The sequence below is a fragment of the Acomys russatus genome, chromosome 23 (assembly GCF_903995435.1).
Source record: "Acomys russatus chromosome 23, mAcoRus1.1, whole genome shotgun sequence".
Taxonomy (NCBI): Eukaryota; Metazoa; Chordata; class Mammalia; order Rodentia; family Muridae; genus Acomys; species Acomys russatus.
Window position 1 is genome coordinate 3,030,241 of NC_067159.1, and position 22,295 is coordinate 3,052,535.

At 42.4% G+C, this 22,295-nt stretch overlaps 1 protein-coding gene across 1 annotated transcript in view; it reads left to right on the forward strand.

The window, feature by feature from the left end:
• Spag17 (sperm associated antigen 17) overlaps positions 1 to 22,295 on the forward strand; it is a 205,773-nt gene that overhangs the window by 78,939 nt on the left and 104,539 nt on the right. Inside the window, exons 5-10 of the mRNA XM_051165866.1 lie at positions 4,811 to 4,997; positions 6,627 to 6,821; positions 13,179 to 13,360; positions 18,328 to 18,489; positions 20,962 to 21,016; positions 21,218 to 21,330. Of these exons, the coding sequence (XP_051021823.1) occupies positions 4,811 to 4,997; positions 6,627 to 6,821; positions 13,179 to 13,360; positions 18,328 to 18,489; positions 20,962 to 21,016; positions 21,218 to 21,330 (894 nt within the window). The remainder of the gene's footprint in view (positions 1 to 4,810; positions 4,998 to 6,626; positions 6,822 to 13,178; positions 13,361 to 18,327; positions 18,490 to 20,961; positions 21,017 to 21,217; positions 21,331 to 22,295) is intronic.

Sequence of the window (22,295 nt, forward strand, 5' to 3'; positions counted from 1 at the left end):
GTCTCCCCATCTACCATCTCTATAGCCTGCCATAGCTATTTTTCTTAGTGTTACCCACAACTACCAATGTATCAAAAATGTTTGGTCCACTTGCTTTCTCTCTTCACTTTTGTATTGTTTGACCTTTACTTTACTTCTCCCTCTTTTTGGCTGTCTTCTTCTCCTATATGAAATGGGTAAAGTGTTGGAGTTCCTATAAGCCAAAGCCCAATTCTCACATTTCTTAGAAACTCTTGCCCAAGTCATTTCATGTCCTCCCATTAAATTACCTGAGATCTATTACTTGCTCCTGAATGTATAACTGCAGCTAACATCTCTGAACACAGAATGTGACTCTTATCAGCACAGGGCGCCTCAAATATAATATGATAACTTACAGTAGTCTGCACTTTTTCTCACCCAATGTTCTCTACCTCAGTACTGGCCAGCACTGGGCTTCAAACTCAGATCCAGGGTGTTCTCTTTGGTATGCCTCCTTGTTCAAGACCGATCATTTAACTCTCACAATTTCAACACCCAAAATGGACCTCTAATTCATCTACTTTTCTCCACTCTGCCAGCACCTTGATGTGAGTCATGAGTCACTGTTAAGTATTCTCTGGACTATTTCCACACTTTCTTTATAAGACTTTCTGTTTTCTGTAACACACACACACACACACACACACACACACACACACACATGCACGCACGCACACACACCTGAAAACTCTCAAGTCTTCCTGCTGTATTTTCAGTGAGGTATGAATTTATTAGCTCTATCTCCAAAGTCCTGGGTGCCTTGTCCATGCCTAGTCTTGGTCCACTCTGTTCTCTGAACAGACAGTTCCTTTGTGCCCAAATGCCTTTACATCTCACCTCTTCCCTGTTTCTCATGTGTGTTATGACTCATTTTCATGTGTTTTACTCAAATGTCGCCTCCTTAGAGAAGGCACTCCATCCTCCGACTTCTGAGTGAAGTCTCCTCAGCTGTGTTTCTGTCCCTCCATTCACTAAAATGTGTAGTTCTATTTCTGTCTGTTTGTTTACATGCCTTTCATCTCCCTTGGAATCAGCTCTAAGAAGTACTGCCCAGCCCTGCTGTAGGCACCAATTCACATCTAGTACAGGAAGAAATGCTGGGCCCTTCCACATCCCTGCGCCACATCTGTGTCACACCCAAAACTGTTCATGACCCTCTCTGCCTGTGCTGCTCTGTCCCTCTACTCATAACAGTGTCCAATGGACAAGCAAATGACTACATGGATGCTGGCAACTCACCGATTTTCAAAACTTCTGCTCTTGCTGACATTAAGCTTACTTCATCTTCATCATCGGGGGAGAGGGGAGGGATTGGACTAAGAAAGACACATAAGTCAGCTTGACTTGGACAGTGTGCTCTTTCCCCTTTAACTGGCTGGCATGCGGTTGGTTTCTTGAACTTTCATTTCCATTCCAAAGGTGTATGCTTATGTTGCTGCTGCTGTTGCTGTTGCTGCTGCTGCTGCTGATGATGATAATGATGCTGTTGATGATGATGCTGTTGATGACGATGCTGCTGTTGATGATGATGATGTTGAAGATGAAGATGATGATGATGATGATGATACTGCTGTTATTGTCTCCATCTCCTCCAGGGTGTTCACTTATCACTTGTATATGTTTCAGCCACACTGACCTTCTCTTCATTTTCTAGAACCATTGGTGTACTTTCACAGTCTTTAGCCAGTGCTATAAGCAGCACCAGTAGCCTTCACAGATATTTGTCTCCCACTGCTGCTAGGGAGAAAGTGCTGGAGTGGCAGAGTGTTGCCAGCCTGCAAGCCTTCATGCTACACAGGGAATCCTCCATGGAAGCCAAAGCTGGTCTGAATCCTTCCGTGTCCTTAGCAGCCAAAACTTATTCAGAGAACAAACCTCTGTCCCTTCTGTGATGTCTATAAGATGACTGCCAACCTTTGCTATCTTTGACTTACCCTATCTATAACCCCTGAGAGGTTTTCAAATTAGATTTCATGACCTTAAGAAATGAATGTTAGTGTGCAAAATAATTGCAGTGTTTTAATTCATTTTGTCTTAAGTGTTGTTGCAAAAGGAAAAAATAAGATGCACATATTGTAAATCTTCCATAGAGTCATTATGTTAGGAACAGTACTCCAGTATCATTTTAATGAGGATAAGCACTTCCAGTGTGTACAGGCACCATTGCTTTCTGAAATGCATGCAAAGGTTGGGGGAAGTTTTGAAAGAGGTGGGTAAGTATTGAAGCTTCCCACATATATATGAGCTAAGCATGCCCCAGAGCAATGTGTGAAGAACTCATGTGACTGGTGTCCTCTGCTGACCCCTTCTCTTTCTGTGGACCAGAGAGCAGCCACTGAGCAGGGCTGTATGCTTTTAAGTAGAATTGTAATAATGAGAATTGTTTAGTGCTGAGATTCTGAAAGACCTTTTAGCCTTTAAAAATAGCCAACATGAAAAACATCATCAAGGAGATTTTAGAAAGTCTATTCTTTGATTCCCTAGGTTTGGTTGGTTGGTTGGTTGGTTGGTTGGTTGGTTGGTTTGGTAGATTAATTTGTTGGTTGGTTGGTTGGTTGGTTCGTTGGTTGGTTGGTTTTCACAAAAAGACATATGCTTTCCAGAGTTGGACTAAGAGATAGACCCAAGCTCCTGACATCACAATATATTCAGATTCTTCCTCCTATGTGGCACAAGCGCAGGGCTGAAGTGTTTGAAAGACTCCTTCAGATGAATTTCTTCTGGAAGGCCATTCTTTGTGTGTGTGTTTTTTTAATTATTTTTTATTTTTTTATTGAAAAATAAATTCATTCATATTACATCTCAATTGCTATCCCATCCTGTGCATCCTCTCATTCCTCCCTCCCTCCTGCTTTCACCCCATTCCCTGTCCCTATGACTATGACTGATGGGGACCTCCTCCCCTTGAACATGATGCTAGGGTATCAAGTTTCTTCTTGGTAGTCTGCTATCCTTCCTCCGAGTGCCATCGGGCCTCCCATCAAGGGGACATGGCCAAATAAGGGGCACCAGAGTTTTGTGGAAGTCAGTTCCTAGTCTCCACTCAACTGTGGAGAATATTCTGTCCCTTGGCTAGGTCTGGGTAGGGGTTTTATGATGACTGCACATATTGTCCTTGGATGATGCCATAGATGGCACAGAACCCCTGGGCCCAGATCTGCCCATCATAGTGTTGTTCTTGGAGGTTTCTGGGACCCTCTGGATCCATCCATTTCCCTATCTCCTTCCTATATTTCTCTCACCTTAGGATGTCCTCAACACTATCCCATTTTCCTGGTAAGTAAAGACTTTCATGAGACATGCCCCTTGGCCTAGTGTCCAGACAGAAGTGAGTATATATTATTTGAGTCTATCTGCTTCTGGGTTAGCTCACTCATTATGATCATTTCTAGTTCAATCCATTTGTCCACAAATTTCAGAAATTCCTTGTTTTTTATAGCTGAGTAGTATTCCATAGTGTAAATGTACCACATTTTCTACTGAGGGACACTTAGGCTGTTTCCATGTTCTGGCTATTATGAATAAGGCTGCTATGAACATGGTTGAGCATATGCCCCTGTTGTGTGCTGGAGCATCTTCTGGGTATATTCCAAGGAGTGGAATAGCTGGGTCTTGAGGAAGCCCTATTCCTAATTTTCTGAGATATCATCAGACAGATTTCCAAAGTGGCTGCACTAGACTGCATTCTCACCAGCAATGAAGGAGTGTTCCTCTTTCTCCACATCCTTGCCAGCATGTGGTATCGCTTAATTTTTGATCTTGGCCATTTTGATGGGAATAAGATGGAATCTCAGAGTTGTTTTTATTTGCATTTCTCTGATGACTAAAGACATTGAACATTTCTTTAAGTGTTTCTCAGCCATTTGATATTCCTCTGTTGAGAATTCTCTGTTTAATACTGAGCCCCATTTCTCAATTGGATTATTTGGTTTGGTGGTGTTTAATTTCTTGAGTTCTTTATATATTTTGGATATTAGACCTTTGTCAGATGTGGGGTTGGTGAAGATCTTTTCCCAGTCTGTAGGCTGTCGCTTTTTTCTGTTGACAGTGTCTCCTGCCCTACAGAAGCTTCTCAGGCTCATAAGGTCCCATTTATTAATTGTTGAGCTTAAGTAGAAGGCCATTCTTTTAAACAACCTCTGATATGCTCCCACCCCCTCACACCTGCCCCTCACCAGCCCTGACTTCTTAGGGTTTCTATTGCTGCAACAAAACACCATGGCCAACAAGTTGAGGAGGAAAGATTTTATTCAGTTTACACTTCCACTGCAGCACTATTCATTACTGAAGGACATCAGGACAGGAACTCAAACAGAACAGGATTCAGTAGTCAGGAGCTGATGCATAGAGGGGTAATTCTTAGTCCCCTTGGCTTGCCCAGCCTGCTTTCTTACAAGGACCACCTGCACAGGGATGGCACCACCTACAATGACCTGAACCCTCCCACATTAGTCACTAATTACGAAAATGCCTTACAGCTAAATCTTATGGAGCTATTTTCTGAATTAAGGTTTCCTCTTTTCAGATAAGCTGACCTAAGACTAGCCAGCTCAGTACCTCACCCCCACCCCACCCCACATAGAAGTGCCCATTGCAGCTTCAACTCAAGCTGGACTCTCCACTGTCCTGATTGCAACGATGACTAAACGACACATGCTAATGGATATGCAGTGGAATATAGGATTTGGTTTGATGAAACGAATTAAAGAATGAATTGGACTGACTTTGGGGAAACCTCCGCTTGTTCACAAGGGGACTTGGAGGGTGAGAATGTGTTCTCTCGTTCCAGGTAACAGAAGAAAGACTGAAGTCAGAAAAAGACAAAGGAAAAGCAAAGTCTCCCAAGGAGAAGAAGGCCCCCAATGCCAAGGCTGGGAAAGGAAAGGGGAAGGACCAGCCCGAGGCTGTTGCAGCAGTGAGGAAGACCACGCAGTTAAAGCGGAGGGGCGAGGAAGATGACATCAAAAGCTATATTGGTTAGTACATCGAGGGGTGCTTTATAGATCAGAATAGGGATTGTACACAGTCACCCCAATAATTATACTCCATCACTTCTAGCCTTTTTTATTATAAAGCCACAAATAACTTATGCTCTGTGACACTTGGATTGAAAATTATTCCTATTTGCAAGCCAGGTCTGGTTTTAGCAAATGTCTGTTTAGCATGTCTCTCCATGGGCACACTTACATCATGAGAGCAAAGGACAAGAGGCAGGTGATTGGGCACTTTACTGTCTTGGTGAGAACATGATGAGAAAATCAGGAGTAATTACAGGCCTGACCATGCAAGCACCATCCCCGGGCTTCCCACTGCAGAAGGAGAAAACCGACTTCCACAAGTGTCCTCTGACCTCCCCAGGCACACTGTGGCACACGCATGCATGACTGTGCATGCACATGCACACACAGAGATAAGTGGAATAAAAACTGATCCACGTGAGAAACAGTGGCAATCAAATCTAATAATCTGAGATGCAGGCAGAAAACAGCTTCCTAATGCAAGCTTTTCCCACCTTCTTAAACGGCTGGCACAAACCGAGTCATCCTCGGGAGTTACTGGTGATTCCTTGCTGCTTTTCTTTGAGCCCAGAAAGAACTACCCTTTACTATCTTTGTTTTATTTGTTTGTTATCTATAGACTTTACTTTTGCCCCCATCAGTTTTTATCTTTACTGTGTTCAGATTAAGTAAGAGAGACGGGCTTTCTTTTGCAACTGTTACTGGCGGATCCCTCGCATGTAGCTCTACTCTAAATATAATGCACTCAGAAACAATGATTCTGTGCTTCCCAAAGGCAATACCAGTGTTGGCCATTTTAGTGATCAGGGAGAAATAATTGCATAAAGTTAAAACTTAAGGGTCTGTCGTTGGCTTGTGCATTGGCCTTGCTGAGCTGCACTGTGTAATGCAAGGCTTTTCTGCGTCATGCAGTCAGCACTAAATCAGGACAATGATTCTCACACCTAAACTATAATAGTCCAAGAGATGCTTGTTGTTTAATGTTCATAAGGAGCATTACCAGGAAACAGAGAGGAGAGATCCGTGTCTTTAAAAAGTGTGCACAGTGTATTTTTAAAAATGCAGTGCAGTAAATAGTTGCCTCGCAATCAATGCACGGAGTTCTCAGGGTCCTGATGTGAATTCATTCAGTTCTGTGCTACAGAGCACGTCACGGTATTTCCTTATCCTGTAAACACCTCCACTTAGAAAGTGCCAGCAGGCTGCAGCTACTTGTAACTCGGGAATCAGGCCAGATGTTAGTCAGCAGAGATGAGAACCAAAGGAAACCAGTTACAGGTTAAACTCTGACAATAGCTCAAGCACCGGTTTCCATGGCCACAGGCTTCGGGTATGTTAGCCATCCTAGTATGCCTATGTGTCATTTGCAAAACATGATTTTATATTTCGTAAAATGGCCCCAGCCTCTTTATTGCAAGAGAAATAATGAAAACCAGTCAACAGGCCTGCATTCCAGCCAACTGGCTGGGTCTCGGCAAGCCAGAGGGATTACAAATGCATGCTTAGTGTACATCAGCGCCAATTTGCTGGGGGACAACCGTTCTCCCTAACAATGACAGCTGATCTTCTTTATGGTATTTCCCACAGACGACGAGCCAGACGATGGCGCCCAATATTACATTATTGTCACAGGATTCAACAATCCTCAGCTATTAGCCATTATGACTGAGCTTGGCATTCCTATAACCAGTGTGATTAAAATATCTTCTGAGAACTATGAACCTCTGCAGGCACACCTGGCATCAGTCAGACAGCAGCAGGAAGCTGTCCTCCAGCCAGAAGGTATGGAGTCACCAGACCGCTCACAGAGGCTATCAATATTGGCCCCCTGTCCTCCAAACTCAAAGGCAATCTGCTGTCTGAAACATGGTCAGAAAAATACTCACATTATTAAAGCCTTCCAAGACAGATTTGCTCTCTATTCTGCTTGTATCAGCCAAGAGCCATAAATTTTGCAAATTAAAATTATACTCTGTGCTTGCATCTTTGTGTAGTCACAGAAAACATAGGCTACAGGTCAGAAGACTTGGTCATGCAGCTATTACTTCTCAGCCTTTTAACTGAGACCAAGTGTGGTTGCACAGCTCCATTGCTCAGGAACTCGTGATCTGTAGTGTTTAGCCAAAGCCTGGGCCGAGTGAATATCTGTTAAGACTCTTCTTTCCAATGACCTAGTCACCAAGCAGCCCAGGTAAGATCACACAGCTGGATCCGTGTGTTTGTGCGTGTGTGTGTGTGCGTGTGTGTGTGTGTGTGTGTGTGTGTGTGTGTGTGTGTCTTCATGGGAAACAGAATAGTGTTTGGATCTTTTGGAGCTGGCGTTACAAGTGTCTTGTCTATCATCTGACATGGGTGCCAGAAACTGAACTCGGGACTTCTGGAAGGGCTCTTAACCACGTGTACCACCAAATCATTATAATAAATGTCAAAGGAGCCATTGTACCTTCCAGGCTTAAACTGGGAAATTCATGGAATCAACCACCAGCCACACTACTGTTTGGTCACTTTGGGTCTTGAGGTCTTCATCTCAGGGAATTGTGCTAGATTATCTCTATGGGAGAAAAACAAAAAACAGAAAAGAACAAAACAGAAAGCTGCTGTTACCTCCAGGTTACAGTGCTGAGAGTCAATGTAAATCTGTGATTCCAGGAGCCAAGTTATTTTTACTACATGTGTTGTTTTGGTGTCGTTATCAATATTTTCACCATGACTTTTAATTTACACAGCTACATACCAATCTCTTTCTATTTCCCCTCAAAGTTAGAAGTCACTACCTCTGATAATAACTACTATTTATTCGGTGTATAACTTGGGGGCAAAGATCGATGCTAAGAGCTCTACGTATATTTATTTATATAGGTTTCCAACACTCTAAGGGATTATTTTTTTTAATTGCAAACATATTTTCATACAATATGTGTGGTTTTCCCTTCCCTTAACTCCTTAAAGATCCTGCCTACCTCCCTACCGTCCCACCTACTCAACTTGTTGCTCTTTTACTTTGTCTTAAAAAAAATAAAATAACATAAAATCACACACACACACACACACACACACATACACCCCAAGTCCACAAAATCAGAAATCAAAATATGCAATCAAGAAACCAATAAAACAAAAACTCCCCCCAAAGTAAAATGAGACAAGAAGTCTACAAAAATACCATTGAATTAGTTTGTGTTGCCCAGCTACTCCTGAGTATGGGGAAGCATGGTTAATGTACCTAGTAAAATGCAATTGGAGAAAGCAGAGTTTTCTTTTATCAGTTGGTGTCAACTACAGATAACTTCTTGGTTAGAAGTGGGGCCCTGTGTCCAGTTCCCCCTCTCGATGCTGGGACCCTGCCTGGCTTACACCTACGCAGGCACTGGGCATCCTGCCACAGTTTCTGCAAGTTCATATGTGCATCAGTCTTGCGTCTGGAGGATGCTGCTTTCTTGATGTGGCTATTCATCGCCTCTGTGTAGATCCCAGAGCTTTGAGGGGAGAGCTTTGATGAAAATGTCTCACTCAGTACCAACTGATCCAAAGTTTCTCCTTCTCCTCATATTGTTCAGTTGTAAGTCTCCGTAAGGCACTAATCTATGTGTATAGCAGAATGTCATTAGGATTCGTTTAATTGTTGTATTCCTTTAGCAGAATAATAGTGTTAGGTTTTCCCCTAGGCCCATGAGACATGTCTACCTTGGGTCCACCTAGTCCCAGCTTGCTGAGTAACTGCCACACTAGCTTCCATAGAGCCTGTACACGTTCTTGCTCCCACCAAAAATAATAAGTGTCCTTCTTTCCCTGCATCCTTGCCACCGTGTGCTATTGTTTCTTTACTTTTATGATCTTAGCCATCAGGTTAGTGCAAGATGAAAGCTCAAAGTAGTTTAATTTGTATTTCCCTAATAGATAGCAATGTGTAACATTTTTCTCAGTATTTCCCAGCCATTTGCCTTTTTTTTTTTCCAAGAGCTTTCTTCTTAGTTCTGTAGCCCATTTTTTTTTTTAATTCTTATTTTTTTCTTAATTTTCAGGGATTTTTTTTTTTTTTTTTTTTTAGTTCTTTATGTATTTTGGATCCTAACCCTCTATCAAATGTGTAATTAGTAAAGATTTCGCCTCATTCAGTAGGTTATCATTTTTCCTGAATGATGGTGTCCTTTTCTACACAGGAGTTTTTCAGTTTCATGAGGTCTCATTTATTAATTGTCTTTATTTGTGTCTATGTTATTGGTGTGCTGTTATTTGTAAAGGCCTTTCCTGTGTGAACGAGTTATAGACTCTCCCCACTTTCTCTTCTATAAGATGGTATGTCTGCCCTTATGTTGATGACCTTGATCCATTTGAAGGTGGATTTTTGTTTCTGGTGTTTTTGTTTGGTTTTGGTTTGCAGGGTTATAAGTATGCCCAATAGCATTGTATTCCATAGTTTTAGGTGTATTATATATTCATTTTCATTCATTCATTCTAACAAGTTTTTAATTTCCTTCCAAATTTCTGTCCTGACTCATTTTTTTCATTCAGTAGCGAGTTGCTCAATTTCCTTAAGTTTGTTAATTTCTGTCATTTTCATGTTGTTAATGTCCATGGTGGACAGACAGAATGTAGGATATCCAATTTCCTTGTATCTCTTTAGACCTGCCTTCTATCCAAATATGTTGTCAGTTTTGGAGAAAGTTCTATTGTCTTCCAGAAAAAATATCTTTTGTGTTTCAGTGGAATGTTCTGTAGAGATCTTCCAGGTCCATTTGGTTTATGATATTATTTACCCCCAGCATTTGTCTGTTTAATTTTGTCTGGACAGCCTGTCTATTGATAAGAGTGGGGGATATTGAAGTCACCCGCTATTACACTGCAGGACTCAATATGTGATTTTAGCTATAGTAGCCTTTCTTTTATGAACTTGGACACCTTTGTGCTTAGTGCATAAATGTTTAGAATTGCAATACCCTCTTGGGCGTATGTTTACTTCAATAAGTATATAGTATCCTTCTCTACCTCTTGTGTTTTGTTGTGGTTTGCAGTCTATTTTGTCGAGTATTAAAATGGCAATACCTGTTTGCTTTCTTGAGTCCATTTGCTTAGAATACATTTTCCCATCCTTCCCCAGGTGATGTCTGTCCTTGATGGTAAAGTGTGTTTCTCAAATGCAGCAGAATGATAGATTCCATTTTCTAATCCAATCTGTTGGTCTGTGTGTTTTATTGGGAAATTGCAACCATTAATAATGAGACTTGCCAATGAGCAGCATTATTATTTTGTTACTATGGGGCCCCCTTATTAACTATTGTGAGATTATTCCTTGTGTCTTCTTAAGTGTGATTAACCTCTTCAGACTGAAGTGTCTTTTCTACTGCTTTCTGTAGCACTGGTAGACAAAAGTTTCTTAACTTTGGCTTTACTGTAGAATGTTTGATGGTTTTGCTAGGTATAGAAGTCTAGGCCTATCAGAGATAGTCAAACTTCCAGGCACTCTGGCTTTCAGAGTCTCCACTGAGACATCATGTGTTTATTCTAGTGGGTCTTTTGTTTATCACTTTCCTTGGTCTGTGTAGTTACGGTTTTGATTAGCATGAGTCATGGGGACTTTCTTTTCAGGTCCTGCCTCTCCATGTTCCATATGCTTCTAGTACCTCAATAAGCATCTGGGGAAATTTTCTTTTGTAATTTTGTAAATTTTCTGTGCCTTTTAACTAGGTTTTTTATCCTTCGTCTCTCCCTATTATTTATAGATTTGTCCTTTTCAATAGTGTCTCAGATTTCTTTGATGTTTTGTGATTGGGTTCCTATAGGTTGAACTTTTTTCTTTCCTATGTCTTGTATTCTGATAATGAGGGTTACCTCTCAGGTGTTTTCTCAACATCTTAAGTTTTTCATTTCCAGTCTTATTTCAGTTTGAGGGTTTTTTTTTTCCAGTGACTCTTTTTCCTTGTTAAATCCATCTTCATGTCTTTAATTGTTTTCATTATTTCATGCAACTGTTTATATTTTCACAGACTTCATTAAGGAATTTATTCATTTCCTATTTAAGACCCTTAAACATATTAAAAATAGTTATTTTCAAGCTCTTGTCTTGCTGCATTTCTCATGAAATAGGGTTGCTGGCTTCTGGTAGAAGCATATTGTCTTAGCTGTTGTGTTTGTGGTTTTGCTCTGGGATCGAGGCGTCTGGAGTTACTCTGATCTTGGTGTCTATCTCTGGCCTCACTTTTGTTGGTTGGGCTTTCTATTGTTTGGTTGCTGCTGTCCTCTCTGGCTTCTAGACAAGTGTGGTAGCTGGTAGTGGACGGGCATAGGTGGCACACTGTAGAGAGTGCTTCTGAGTCAGAGAGTGGTAAAAATGAGTGGAGATATGCTAAATGGGTAGCTGATGGAGGGTACAGGAAAAGAACTGGGGGACCTGGGTGTTAAGAGTTATTCATATACAACTGTGTTTGTTTCTCTGTTTCTGTCTTAATCCAGCTGTCACACAAATAATGGAAACTATTATTTTAACAAGCTTCACAGCACAATAACTGAGCAGTTATTACTCTATTCCTAACTAACTGTCTATGCTCATCTGGTTTCCTCCCAGTTTATATTACAGAGATACTTGTACTTTATTGCTTTCCTGCTCTGGCTCCTCTCTCCTAAACCTCTTCTCCCTGACCACGCCCCACCCACGCCCACGCCCCACCCACGCCCACGCCCACCGCTGCCGTGGCTGTATTCTCATTTCCTCTTCTAACTCCTCCTCCCCTGGCTGGCAGGAAGTCTAGCCCTACTCTCTCCCAGATCCGCAGTTGGCTGTAAGCTGCTCTCTTGGCATATAGGGGAGCAGTGTTTATATAACATTGAGACAGGAGATTCTCAGAACAAGGATTGCAACCAGGTGTAGGGGGTACAGAGATCAGCACTTTAATTACACAATAACCTTATGCCTATACCTGCATCTGCACCAAGAGACAGAGTCCCCACAGAAAGGAAATGGAGTGGGAGGAGAGGCTCCTGCAAACCGACTGCAGTAGGGCAGAGAATGCTCCCGGAAAGACATGGATGAAAGGACTGGGAGGACCCGGGGTAGAGTCCACAGGGAATAGAGGAAAGGCTCCTGAAAGCAGGCTGACGCAGTACTGAGTGTGAATAGAGGGATCACAGTAAAGGACAGGAAAGAGAATGACAATCACCTACCGTGCCCTGCTCCTGTGTGGCTACTCAGGAAGTATGTCTTACTATTTGCATTTTACCTAAAAGTACTTTTAGTGTAGAGGCATCTATTAAGTCAGAAACAGCCAGACCACTGACTGTTTCGAAAGATAAAAACATTAAATAATTTATTTCTGAAGCTAGTGATAAAGTGCTATATAAGTACCAAACATAATCTCTATATGGGACTATACAATCACGTACTAATAAATACATAAATATACTCTAGGATACAAGGCTCATAATCTGATCTCAGGAGGATTGCCCATTACTTTGACGCTGTTTTCAGCTCCATAATAAGTTCCAGGGCAGCCTAGGCTAGAGTGAAACTCTGTGTCAAAAAATAAACAATGAGATAATATTAGTCTTTACCATAAAATGATGAGGTCATAGTAGTAGTTTCAAATCTTCAATTATACATACAGAAAACATTTCAGGAAAGTTTTCAAGTCTAACTTTATGGTAATCCATGATCACGTGGCAGTCAGAGGGGCAAATGTCCAGAAAGGCGGTAACCCCTATAACATGACAAAAAGCTAACCAGAGCATAAACCACTCTCACCCAGTCTAGCTGTATGGCTGTGAGAAGTGGATCTACTTCAGGTTTTTTTTTAATGTTTATGGAGCAAGTACTAACGCAGAGAAAACATGGTTTGGTGGGAATACTGGCTCCATGCAGACGTAATATCAGGGGAATAGTCTCTCAACTCCCCAAATGTCTGACCTTATCACAATCTCTCCGGACCTCCACTGTGAGATAGACGGTGATGAGCTCATAGAGTACCATCTTTTGATTTTTATAGTTGTGCCTTCCAACTTCAAAACCTCCTGAAAGTTATGTTTCTGCGTTTGCACTTTGCTAATGCCTTCCAGACATCTCATCATGCGCATGACTCACCACATCAAGACAAAATGAGGCGAAGTCCAATACCTTCATCTTATAGTAAAACATTTTGCTATTATTAGATATAGAGGCTGAAAAACTGAAGAGAGAAAATACCGCTAAGCAACTTGATATTTTCTGGAAGTACTTGGAACCAATCCTAAATAACGAGAAACCTGAAACAAACCTCTTCGATATTGCCCGACTCCAGTACATGGTCAAAGCATCATATTTTCCTTCTGACTGGTCAGACAATGAAATGATGGTGAGTACAGCGGTCAGCGTGAGTGTGTGGTGTTCCATTCACAGACACCTATTCCACAGCTGTTTAGTAGTCACCGGTAACAATGGGTTTTGTTGAGCTCTCTCATCCTTGGGACAATGGTGGTGACAAAGGGCCACTGTTGGATATAGCCTGATTCTGTAGCTTTTAGTCTGTGGACTGATGGTAACAAGATGTTACAGGTGGGGATTCTTTTACTAAATGACAGGAGGCTCTGGTCCATGCTTCAGTAATGGTCTTAGTAATAATTAAAATGTGATATGTATCACTATGATGACGGCAAAGTTTATGTTTTGTTGTATTACTTGTTGGCCCCTTTCAAAGTGTAACACTTCAGCACCAAGGGAGCTGAACTGACAGCAGAGCCTTTGGGTAGACGACAGCCGCTGAAAGTTCTTCTGAAAGGAGCTAGGCAAAGCTGGATAAGGAGGGTGTTGCTTGTAAAGAGACTACATACAAGTAAAGAGAGGAGCAGAGGGGAGGAGAGGAAAACTGAGGGAAGAAAAAGAAGTAAAAATAAAAGGAGAAAAGGGAAAGAAGGATGAGAAAGGGATAAAGGAAAAAAGAAAAGAAAAAAGAGGAAAGGAAAGAAAAGGGAAAGGGAAGAGAAGAAAAGAGAAGGGAAGGGAAGGGAAGGGGAAAGGGAAGAGAAGGGAAGAAAGAGAAAGGGAAGGGAAGAAAGAGAAAAGAAAGGAAAGGGGACAAAGAAAAAACTGACTAAGAGGACAAAAGGAGCTGATTCCGAGCCAAAGGACAGTCATACAGTGAGGCCCTCATCCCATTGCCTTGAGATGGGTAGCACTCAGCAAAAGAAAAGAAAGCATTAAAAAGAGACTGAGGCTACTACCAAAACCACCTCCAAAATGCAGAGTTGTGGAGCCCAGTCACAATGGGTAAAAGCACTCCTGCACCTTAGAATCAGGGAACACCACGGAAAAGGGGTAGAGAAGGTTGTAAGAGCCAGAGAATCAGGGAGTTCACTATGAAATTATGTCTCCTAGTAATAGCAGAAGCCACACATATGAAATCTCACCAACATGACTGACCACATATGAGCTAAGCAAGGCTGACACTAAGGAGCACGCCAAACTGAGCAAGGAAAAGCCAATGAGGATTGAGTCCTACAGAACACACTACAGGCACCTGAGGAAAACTGTCACTGGGAGAAGTGGGCCTCCCCAGGGAGGAGCACAATGGTTGCCCAATGCCCATTGATCATCCCTGAAAACATCCATACAAGTAATATTACATGGACCAAACAGGATATGTTTAGAAAATATATACTATATACTATATATGTATATACAAATAACATATGTGTTTACAATTAACCATCGCTAAGAAAAGAGGTCGTGAATTTGAAGAGGAGTGAAGAGGGGTATAAGAGAGGGTTCAATGGGAGAAAAGGGAAGAAAAATGTAATTAAAATAAAAAAGAAGAAGAGAGGGTACAGTTGAGCCATTAAGGATAACAGGGACTTGAATAAATGTCATTAGGTAGCTCCATTGTCAAAAAGCTTTCAGCCTGAGGTATTAAACACTGAGTCACTTATCAAGCACTAAACACTGAGTCACCTACCAACAGCAAGAAGGAGTATCAGCCTTGTGCTGTGTGTGCCAAGGACGCTGAATGCAGGTTGGCGGCAAGAAGAACCAGTGTTAGCAAAACCGCTTGCTCTTATCTTCCTCTGCTTCTCCTGCCTCTGACTGTCGATATCCTCGGACTTCCTGCTTTGCCTTTCTCCTACACCCGACTCAGAAAAGAATCTGTTTCCATCTACCTTTTATTGGAGCTTTTTAAAATTGAGTCATCCCAGAGGAACTGTTATTTCCAATGATGGAGTGCTAAGATGCTTCCATCTTATTTTGTTGAGATAAGACCTGGGGAAAATCATCCCCCCTGGAATTCCAAAACCCCTCATCAAAGCCGACTCTATTTTTCTGGTAGGTGGACTTTCCTCCTTTGTGCACATATGCACCCATTTACAACTTACAGTAACATTTTCCCTATCATTTGGACCTAGTACCTTTGCTCCTTCACAAGTGCGTGTGCTGTCCCATGGGTCTTCTTTAGCCTCCAGGAACATGCTAGCAGAAGATGAGAAGTCCTGTGCCCCAAAGAGAGGGCACACCAGTGCTTAATCAAGATGTAAAGGTGAGCACCAGGCTATGATCACAACTTTAGAAGACCCAGCGTCACTCGCAGCATCCCACTTCCTACACCCTTGTCCACAGCATCTGTCTGTTAGAAAACAGAGATCATCCCATTTTACTTATTTCTAAGTTATTTATTTTGTTAACAAAATATAGCAAGGCTTATATGTTTTATTCCTGTTTGCTAAAAGTTAGGAAGAATTTTGGGTAACACATGTTTGGGGGCGGGTAAAGCGACTGGATTGAGATTACTACTACTTGGGTCTGTGGGACTCACTGCGGTAGTGACAGAAGTATGTCAACTTAACAGCTACATGTCGGTGAGCAGCAAAGGGACAGGAAAGGTTTTTGTAGAAATGTCTTTAAACCAGAATCAACTTGAGATGGAACTCTGTGTGGTGGCCTGTGGTGGCCTGAGGTGCAAACATTGCTGATGTTTTCTTCTTCCTATTTTCTCCAACACGGCTGCTGCCAAGTGGCTCTGACACGTAGGTGCTATTTGGCAGCTCTTTATATTGCATGAAGAGAGCTTTGTAACACTTCCAATCATGGCATGGAAAGATGCCAGCTGAGTGGCAAGTCCACTCCACTTTAAAGAAAGGGGCAGCATGTATATTTAACATTTTAGCAAATATAGAGTAGAAATGTTACATGATAGTTTAGTACCACACTGCTTTATGATGAAAAAAAATATTACTTGAAATGCTAGTTACAGTAGAACATTCCTGAATTCGGAACTAGATTAATGTTCAGTGTGTGTAACTGGGCCTGGAAAACATTCAGCTCTTGCAGAGAACCATAGGCTGTGTTTCCCAGCTGGTTCCCCTAATGTTCTATCAGTCCATTTGTAGGTCATTGTTGGGCATCCTCTTCATGTCAGGGCTTTGGTTGGTACCCAACTGCAGTAAGCACAGCTTAGGCACGTGTCTATGAGCGAAAGATCCATCACTGAAAATAATGGGGAAAGTCTACCTCAACAACGACTCAGCAATAAAACTTGAGTTCCAGGAGAAAGGGCCATATGGGTTTGGTATTGAAGGTCAAAGTCCATTTCAAACTCAGGATCACGTAATGAGCATAAAAGTGATAAGGCCCCTTCATGTAGAAGCAGGCCAGGCCCACGGTGGTGCACTCTTATCTGTGAGTTGGTACAAACCTCATATCTGCTTTAGGGGGCAGCAGTGTGTGAGTCTTTACCTTCTTGCATGGAGGAAAGCATTTGCATCCTTTGGCTCAAACAATCAGCCCGTACCTGTGCTGAACTAAGGTAATGAAATCTTTCCATCAAGTAACTACCAGTCAAAATGGGCTAAGAGCTCGTGTAAGACATCAGAAACATCTCAAGATAAACCCTGGTTGCTGAAAAAAATTTGCCAGCCTTTGGCATATTATTCACAGATGAATTTTAAAATGAATTGCGTAGGTTGTGCTAATGGATCATTTGGGCAGAAACTTTACTGTACTTCCTTTAGGAATAAAGATGAAAATTGTCTTTCTGTGCCAACATATGAACAGGCTCAGGATACCTGGTTGATGTTTAACTGAAAACTGCTCAGTCTTAATGTGAGTGTGTGAAGCCAACGGTCAGGTGTGCCTTGACGACAATGCCACCCAGCCTATGAGTCACTGGCCCCACAGAGGCTCTCCATTCTACCTTACCTCCTCAACTCAGATGTAGGATGGAGCTACATAATAATGCTTTTCTGCTTCCACACACGCAGCCATCCTAGAATCCCCCTACTCAGGAAATGAAAGCTTAAGTAATAACCATAGCAGATCTGTAATTGGCTCACCAGCTCATAAAAAAACTGCGAATATGGGAGGAGCAATGATTTGGATTTCTTCAAGCTTTCTTGCTAACAGTACCACAGGTGGAAGCCAGCTCAGCAAAAGAAAGAAGGGAGGAAAGAGAGCCATCTTGAGCACAGGTACACTGCCTCGCACTGAGATGATACACAAAGCCGAGAAAGGAGTCCACTGTGCTCCTTTCAGTTCTTGCCCAGAAAGGCAAGCAATCGTCAACTGCTCATCTGCTGGTCTTCAGCTAAAGGTATCAAAACCATCTACCAGGTTTTAGGATTTGTGTGGCACGGTACAGAGTCAAGGGCGAGGGACTGCGGATTTAACTCATGCACACACACGCACACACACACACACACACAATAACACAGCGGGTCCTTCGTGCTAAAAGAGCAGCAGCTGCAGCAGGAGCCACGGCAGTGGTTTATTATTCCTTTTTACCCAGAGTTCCAAAGAGCCTTCTTAGAGGCAGCAAAACGGAAATCCTCCTCCCAGGTGAAATCCCTCAAGAGGTGACTGCACACAGGAGGACAAGTCTCGAAGAAGGGAGGGGCACATTCTCAGAGCAGTAAACATGACTAGCTAACCAAGATAAACACAGACATGGAAGCAGCTAGAAACAGGACATGAAACAGCAAGACAGGCAGGCAGCCCAGTCGGGCCTGGTTTCTACAGATTTGAAGCATCGAGCCGATGAAGCGCACTATAGAAACTAATAAGGAGGTTGTGTTTCAGTGAGCCGAAATACTAACCAGCCTCCTAACAGTGCTGGGCAGCTCAGGAACCTCTGTGGCAAACATGAAGGGCATGAAGAATCCATGCATGACTACGCTCTGTCACCAGGGCTAGAAGTTGGTGTTTTGGGATTCGGGCAATTGATTTCCTGTTTTAAAAAAAAAAAAAAAGGAAATAGGCTTTTCTGGAAAGTTACACGGTTCTATCTTCTCTCACAGTCTGAAAGCAATGCTGAGTTGTCACTGGCTCTCTCACTTGCAGCTTGAGTTGGGCACCGAGATCTTTGAAAACGTTGCCTGTTTGATGTACGACAGCCTGGACTGGAAGAGGCAGCATCAGCACTACTTGGAAAGCATGCAGCTCATCAATGTCCCACAAGTGGTTAGTGAGAAAACCATGCTAGAAGCAATACACACCCCGGAGGTAGGTGTGGGTTCTAGTAAGTAGTAAGCTCGGGGGTGGTGGGAGCGGCCCCGTGTTCATCTTTATGGAGTATATGAAGAAGAAGTTAAAGACCCGTGTTGGTGTACTGCTGTGTTGAGGTGTGAGGGTTGAAACAAGGAAACACCCTCCAGCAAGAGCATTAAGAGCCCCGTGTTGAGCTCTTCATGAAGCTCTTTATACTGACTAGTTTTATGTCAACTCCACACAAGCTAGAGTCGTCTGAAAGGAGGGAGCCTCAACTGAGAGAATGCCTCCCAAAGATCTAGCTGTAGGGCATTTTTTAAAATTAGTGACTAACAGGGAAAGACTCAGCCCATTGAGGGTGGTGCCATCCCTGGGCTGGTGGTCCTGGGCTCTACAAGAAAACAGGCTGGTGAAGCCATGGGGAGCACGCCGGGAAGCAACTCCCCTCCATGACCTCTTCATCAGCTCCTGCCTCCAGGTTCCTGCCCTGTTTGGGTTCCTGTCCTGACTTCCTTTAGTGATGGGCAGCAACATGGAAGCCTAAGCTGCGCTTTCCTCCTCCACTTGCTTTTCTTGTGCTGTTCCATCACAGCAGTAAAAGCCCTAGAACTTTTCACCTGGGAGAGCACAAAAACGACCAACCACCTCTCAGCTCAGGGTACAGTGAACTAGCATGTAAAACCAAGGGAATAGTGACAAAACAATTCCAGTGTTTGCAGAGTGAGTGCTCGGCAAGATGCCGGCTACACAGCAGGACATGTTTCCTGCCTCCTTTCCTGAAGTGAGTTTCCAAACGGGAGTGTGACATCAGCAATTTTGACATGGTATGCGAAGGATGAGAGCAGTGGATGTAATGTGACGTCAGCAATTTTGACATGGTAAGCGAAGGATGAGAGCGGTGGATGTAATCAAAGTGACCCCAAACATCAAGCATTGAACTATTCCCACTGATAAAGTCTGGTTTTGCTTTGACTCAGTTGGGACCATGCCTTGGTTTTCCCCTTTTGGAACAAGAAAATATTTAACTTGTTCTTGGCCATACAGAAACCAACAGTCGAGAGACACTAGGCTTTTGAAGAGACAAAAGTTTTCAAATTCTTGAGATTTTTTTAAAGACTGTAGAACTTTTAAAAGTTTGAATGTGTAGTGGTGACATTGATGCTAATACGAGATCTTTGAGTTAAAAAATAAAACCAAACTTAATAGTGTTATATTCCTGTGTCAAGATGACAGAGGAACAAATGCCCTCGTGAGATTTTTTTTAATCAATCTGGCACAAGCCATAGCCATCTGGGAAGGAGGAATTTCAATGAGAAAATGCATCTTTTAAATTGGCATACAGGCAAGTCTGCAGGGCATTTTCTTGATTAATGACTGATGCTGAAGGGTCCATCCACACCAGCCATGTGCTTCTCTTACACCTAAACCATGATGGCACAACTTCCTCCCCTTTCTTCTCCTCTGGTCTCTTTTTCCCCAGATTCTCACTATCTTCCAAGCCTGGGAACCTTAGCCATTCCTATCTCATGTGTCCTGGCCAGGTGATGGCCTTTTATTGGTCAAAAGGTGGGTCACAGAGACAGGAAGCAGTAATTAGCTTCAAAATGCATCAAACCATCCTCTAACAATTCCCCTTTTCTGTCTAAATAAAAAGGCCATTTTTTAATATACAAAGAATGACCTTTTTATTTAGACAGAAAAGGGGAATTGTTGGGATTGGTCTGGTGTGTTTTGATGCTAATTAATAAGAAGCCTTCACACCTGGGCAGGGCAAATGAGATAGGTGTGACTAAGGTTCCGGGCTTAGAGAGACAGAGAGAATCTTGGGAAGGGGAAGAGAGACCTGAGGAGAGGAGAAGAAGGCTGCCATGGGTTAGATGGAAGAAAAGCACATGGCCGGCGTGGATGGAGATTTGGCCCGGATGAAGAACATTTGCAAGTATATGGGATTATGGATAGGAGGCAGCTTCATAGAAATTATTAGAAGCAGATGGCATGGGATTGGGGCAGATATCCCATACCTGCCCCCACTACGGGAAATAGTTTAGAAGATTAATGTCTACCCTGCCCCAGGTTAACTAAGGCTATTTTAAAATATAACAGGTGTCTGTGTCTTGATTGATTGCTAGCAGGTTATACTGACATAATAATAATAATGATAGACCTGATAGTAAACATTATTAGGCCACTACTGGCTAAATAAACAATAAGTGGCACCCAACATGGTAGGCCTAATAATACCAATAAGAGTGCACAATAATATCCTGAAAAAGAGGGGACAAGATACGGATGTTTAAAAAAAAAAAAAAAAAAGCATCATGACTCAAACTAAGACCAGGGGGATTTTCCGTGTCCCATTAGCTTTTTCACACCTTCATTTCTTAGGATTCTGATGGTGGATCTGTGATGTTTGATGAAAATACTTCTTTTTTGTTGTTGTTGTTTTGTTTTGTTTTGTTTTGTTTTGTTTTGTTTTGTTTCTCTCAGCCTCCACTCCCTGGGAAGAAGAAAGCACAGTATGAAGAGCCACAAGCTCCACCAGGTACTGTGAAGTCAGCTGCTGAAATATCACCCCCTTAAGGCTTTCGCACTGCCTGCCCTCCCTCCCACACCGGTGTCAGCAGCCCCTCCATCTATACTCTCTACCTTGACTAGAGCCTCGCAGTTTTCATGTAGGCACATAATTTCAGGAAAATACACGAATACATCTTAACTAGGCAATGCCATTTTCTGCACTTTACAGTGGCTTTTATCATCACAACTGAAGTAGACATGAGATACTACAATGACCTGCTGAACCCAATCCCAGAGGAATTTGTTTCTGTGCCCCTGATCCTGCACTGTATGCTGGAACAGGTGAGTAGATGTCCAGGCTTCTCCCCAGGCAACAACCTTGACTACATCACGTCTCTTCACTTCCAAATTTCAGTGTGATTTTTGTACTGATACTCAGGCTACATAGGATGCAGCCCGTTTATTGTCAGAGCAGTTCATAGAAAACTAACGTTTGCTTTTATCATCCACTTCATCCTCTTTCTCCTGCTGTGTTCCAGAATCACGCATCTAATATTCCCCAAAGTTTGGGTAGAATACATACGTAAAACTGTCCTTAGATGTGTGTGCTAATTAGTAAGGGTTTTGAAAGTCTAGGTGTTCATCAAAGGTAAGGAAAATGGGTCTCTTTTCTCCCAGAGCAGTGATTCTCGACAGGGAGTTATTTTGCAGTGAGTGGAGGAAAAGTGCTTTCACGCAATGGCAAGAGTGCCACTTGCATCACATAGAGGCTAAGGATGCCACTAAATACTCTAGTGTGCAAGACAGAGCCCCCGCCCCCCAAAATTCCAAATACACAGTCCAAAATGTGAGTATTGCTAAAGCTGATTAACCTTTTAGAAGAATATGAAACCATAACAGCAATGCAATATTTAAAGGCAAAAGGGAAGGCTGTTTATTGGGTGTTCATATTAAGTGTCTGGTTACATTTCAGCGTCTTTTACTTGCTACCCAAGCAAAGGTGAACTAGGCATTTTATTATTTATTACTGATCTCATAATTCTATATTTGTCTATATTTGAAGAAAGAAATGAGGACTTCTCCTGAAGCCCCTATTCCTCAGTTCAAAATATATGGAGCTGGTTTAGCCGTGGGCATTACTCAGTTTTGTTTTATCCTTATCAGGTGGAAAATGCCAGGCAATGGCAGTGAGGCTCAGGGGAGTCAGTGTGCGTGCAGATGCCACACAGTACCCGGAAGCTGGTAACTGCACTGCTTAAATGTACATTTCATCCAAAGTTTTCTGAGCACTATATTCAGGGCCTTAT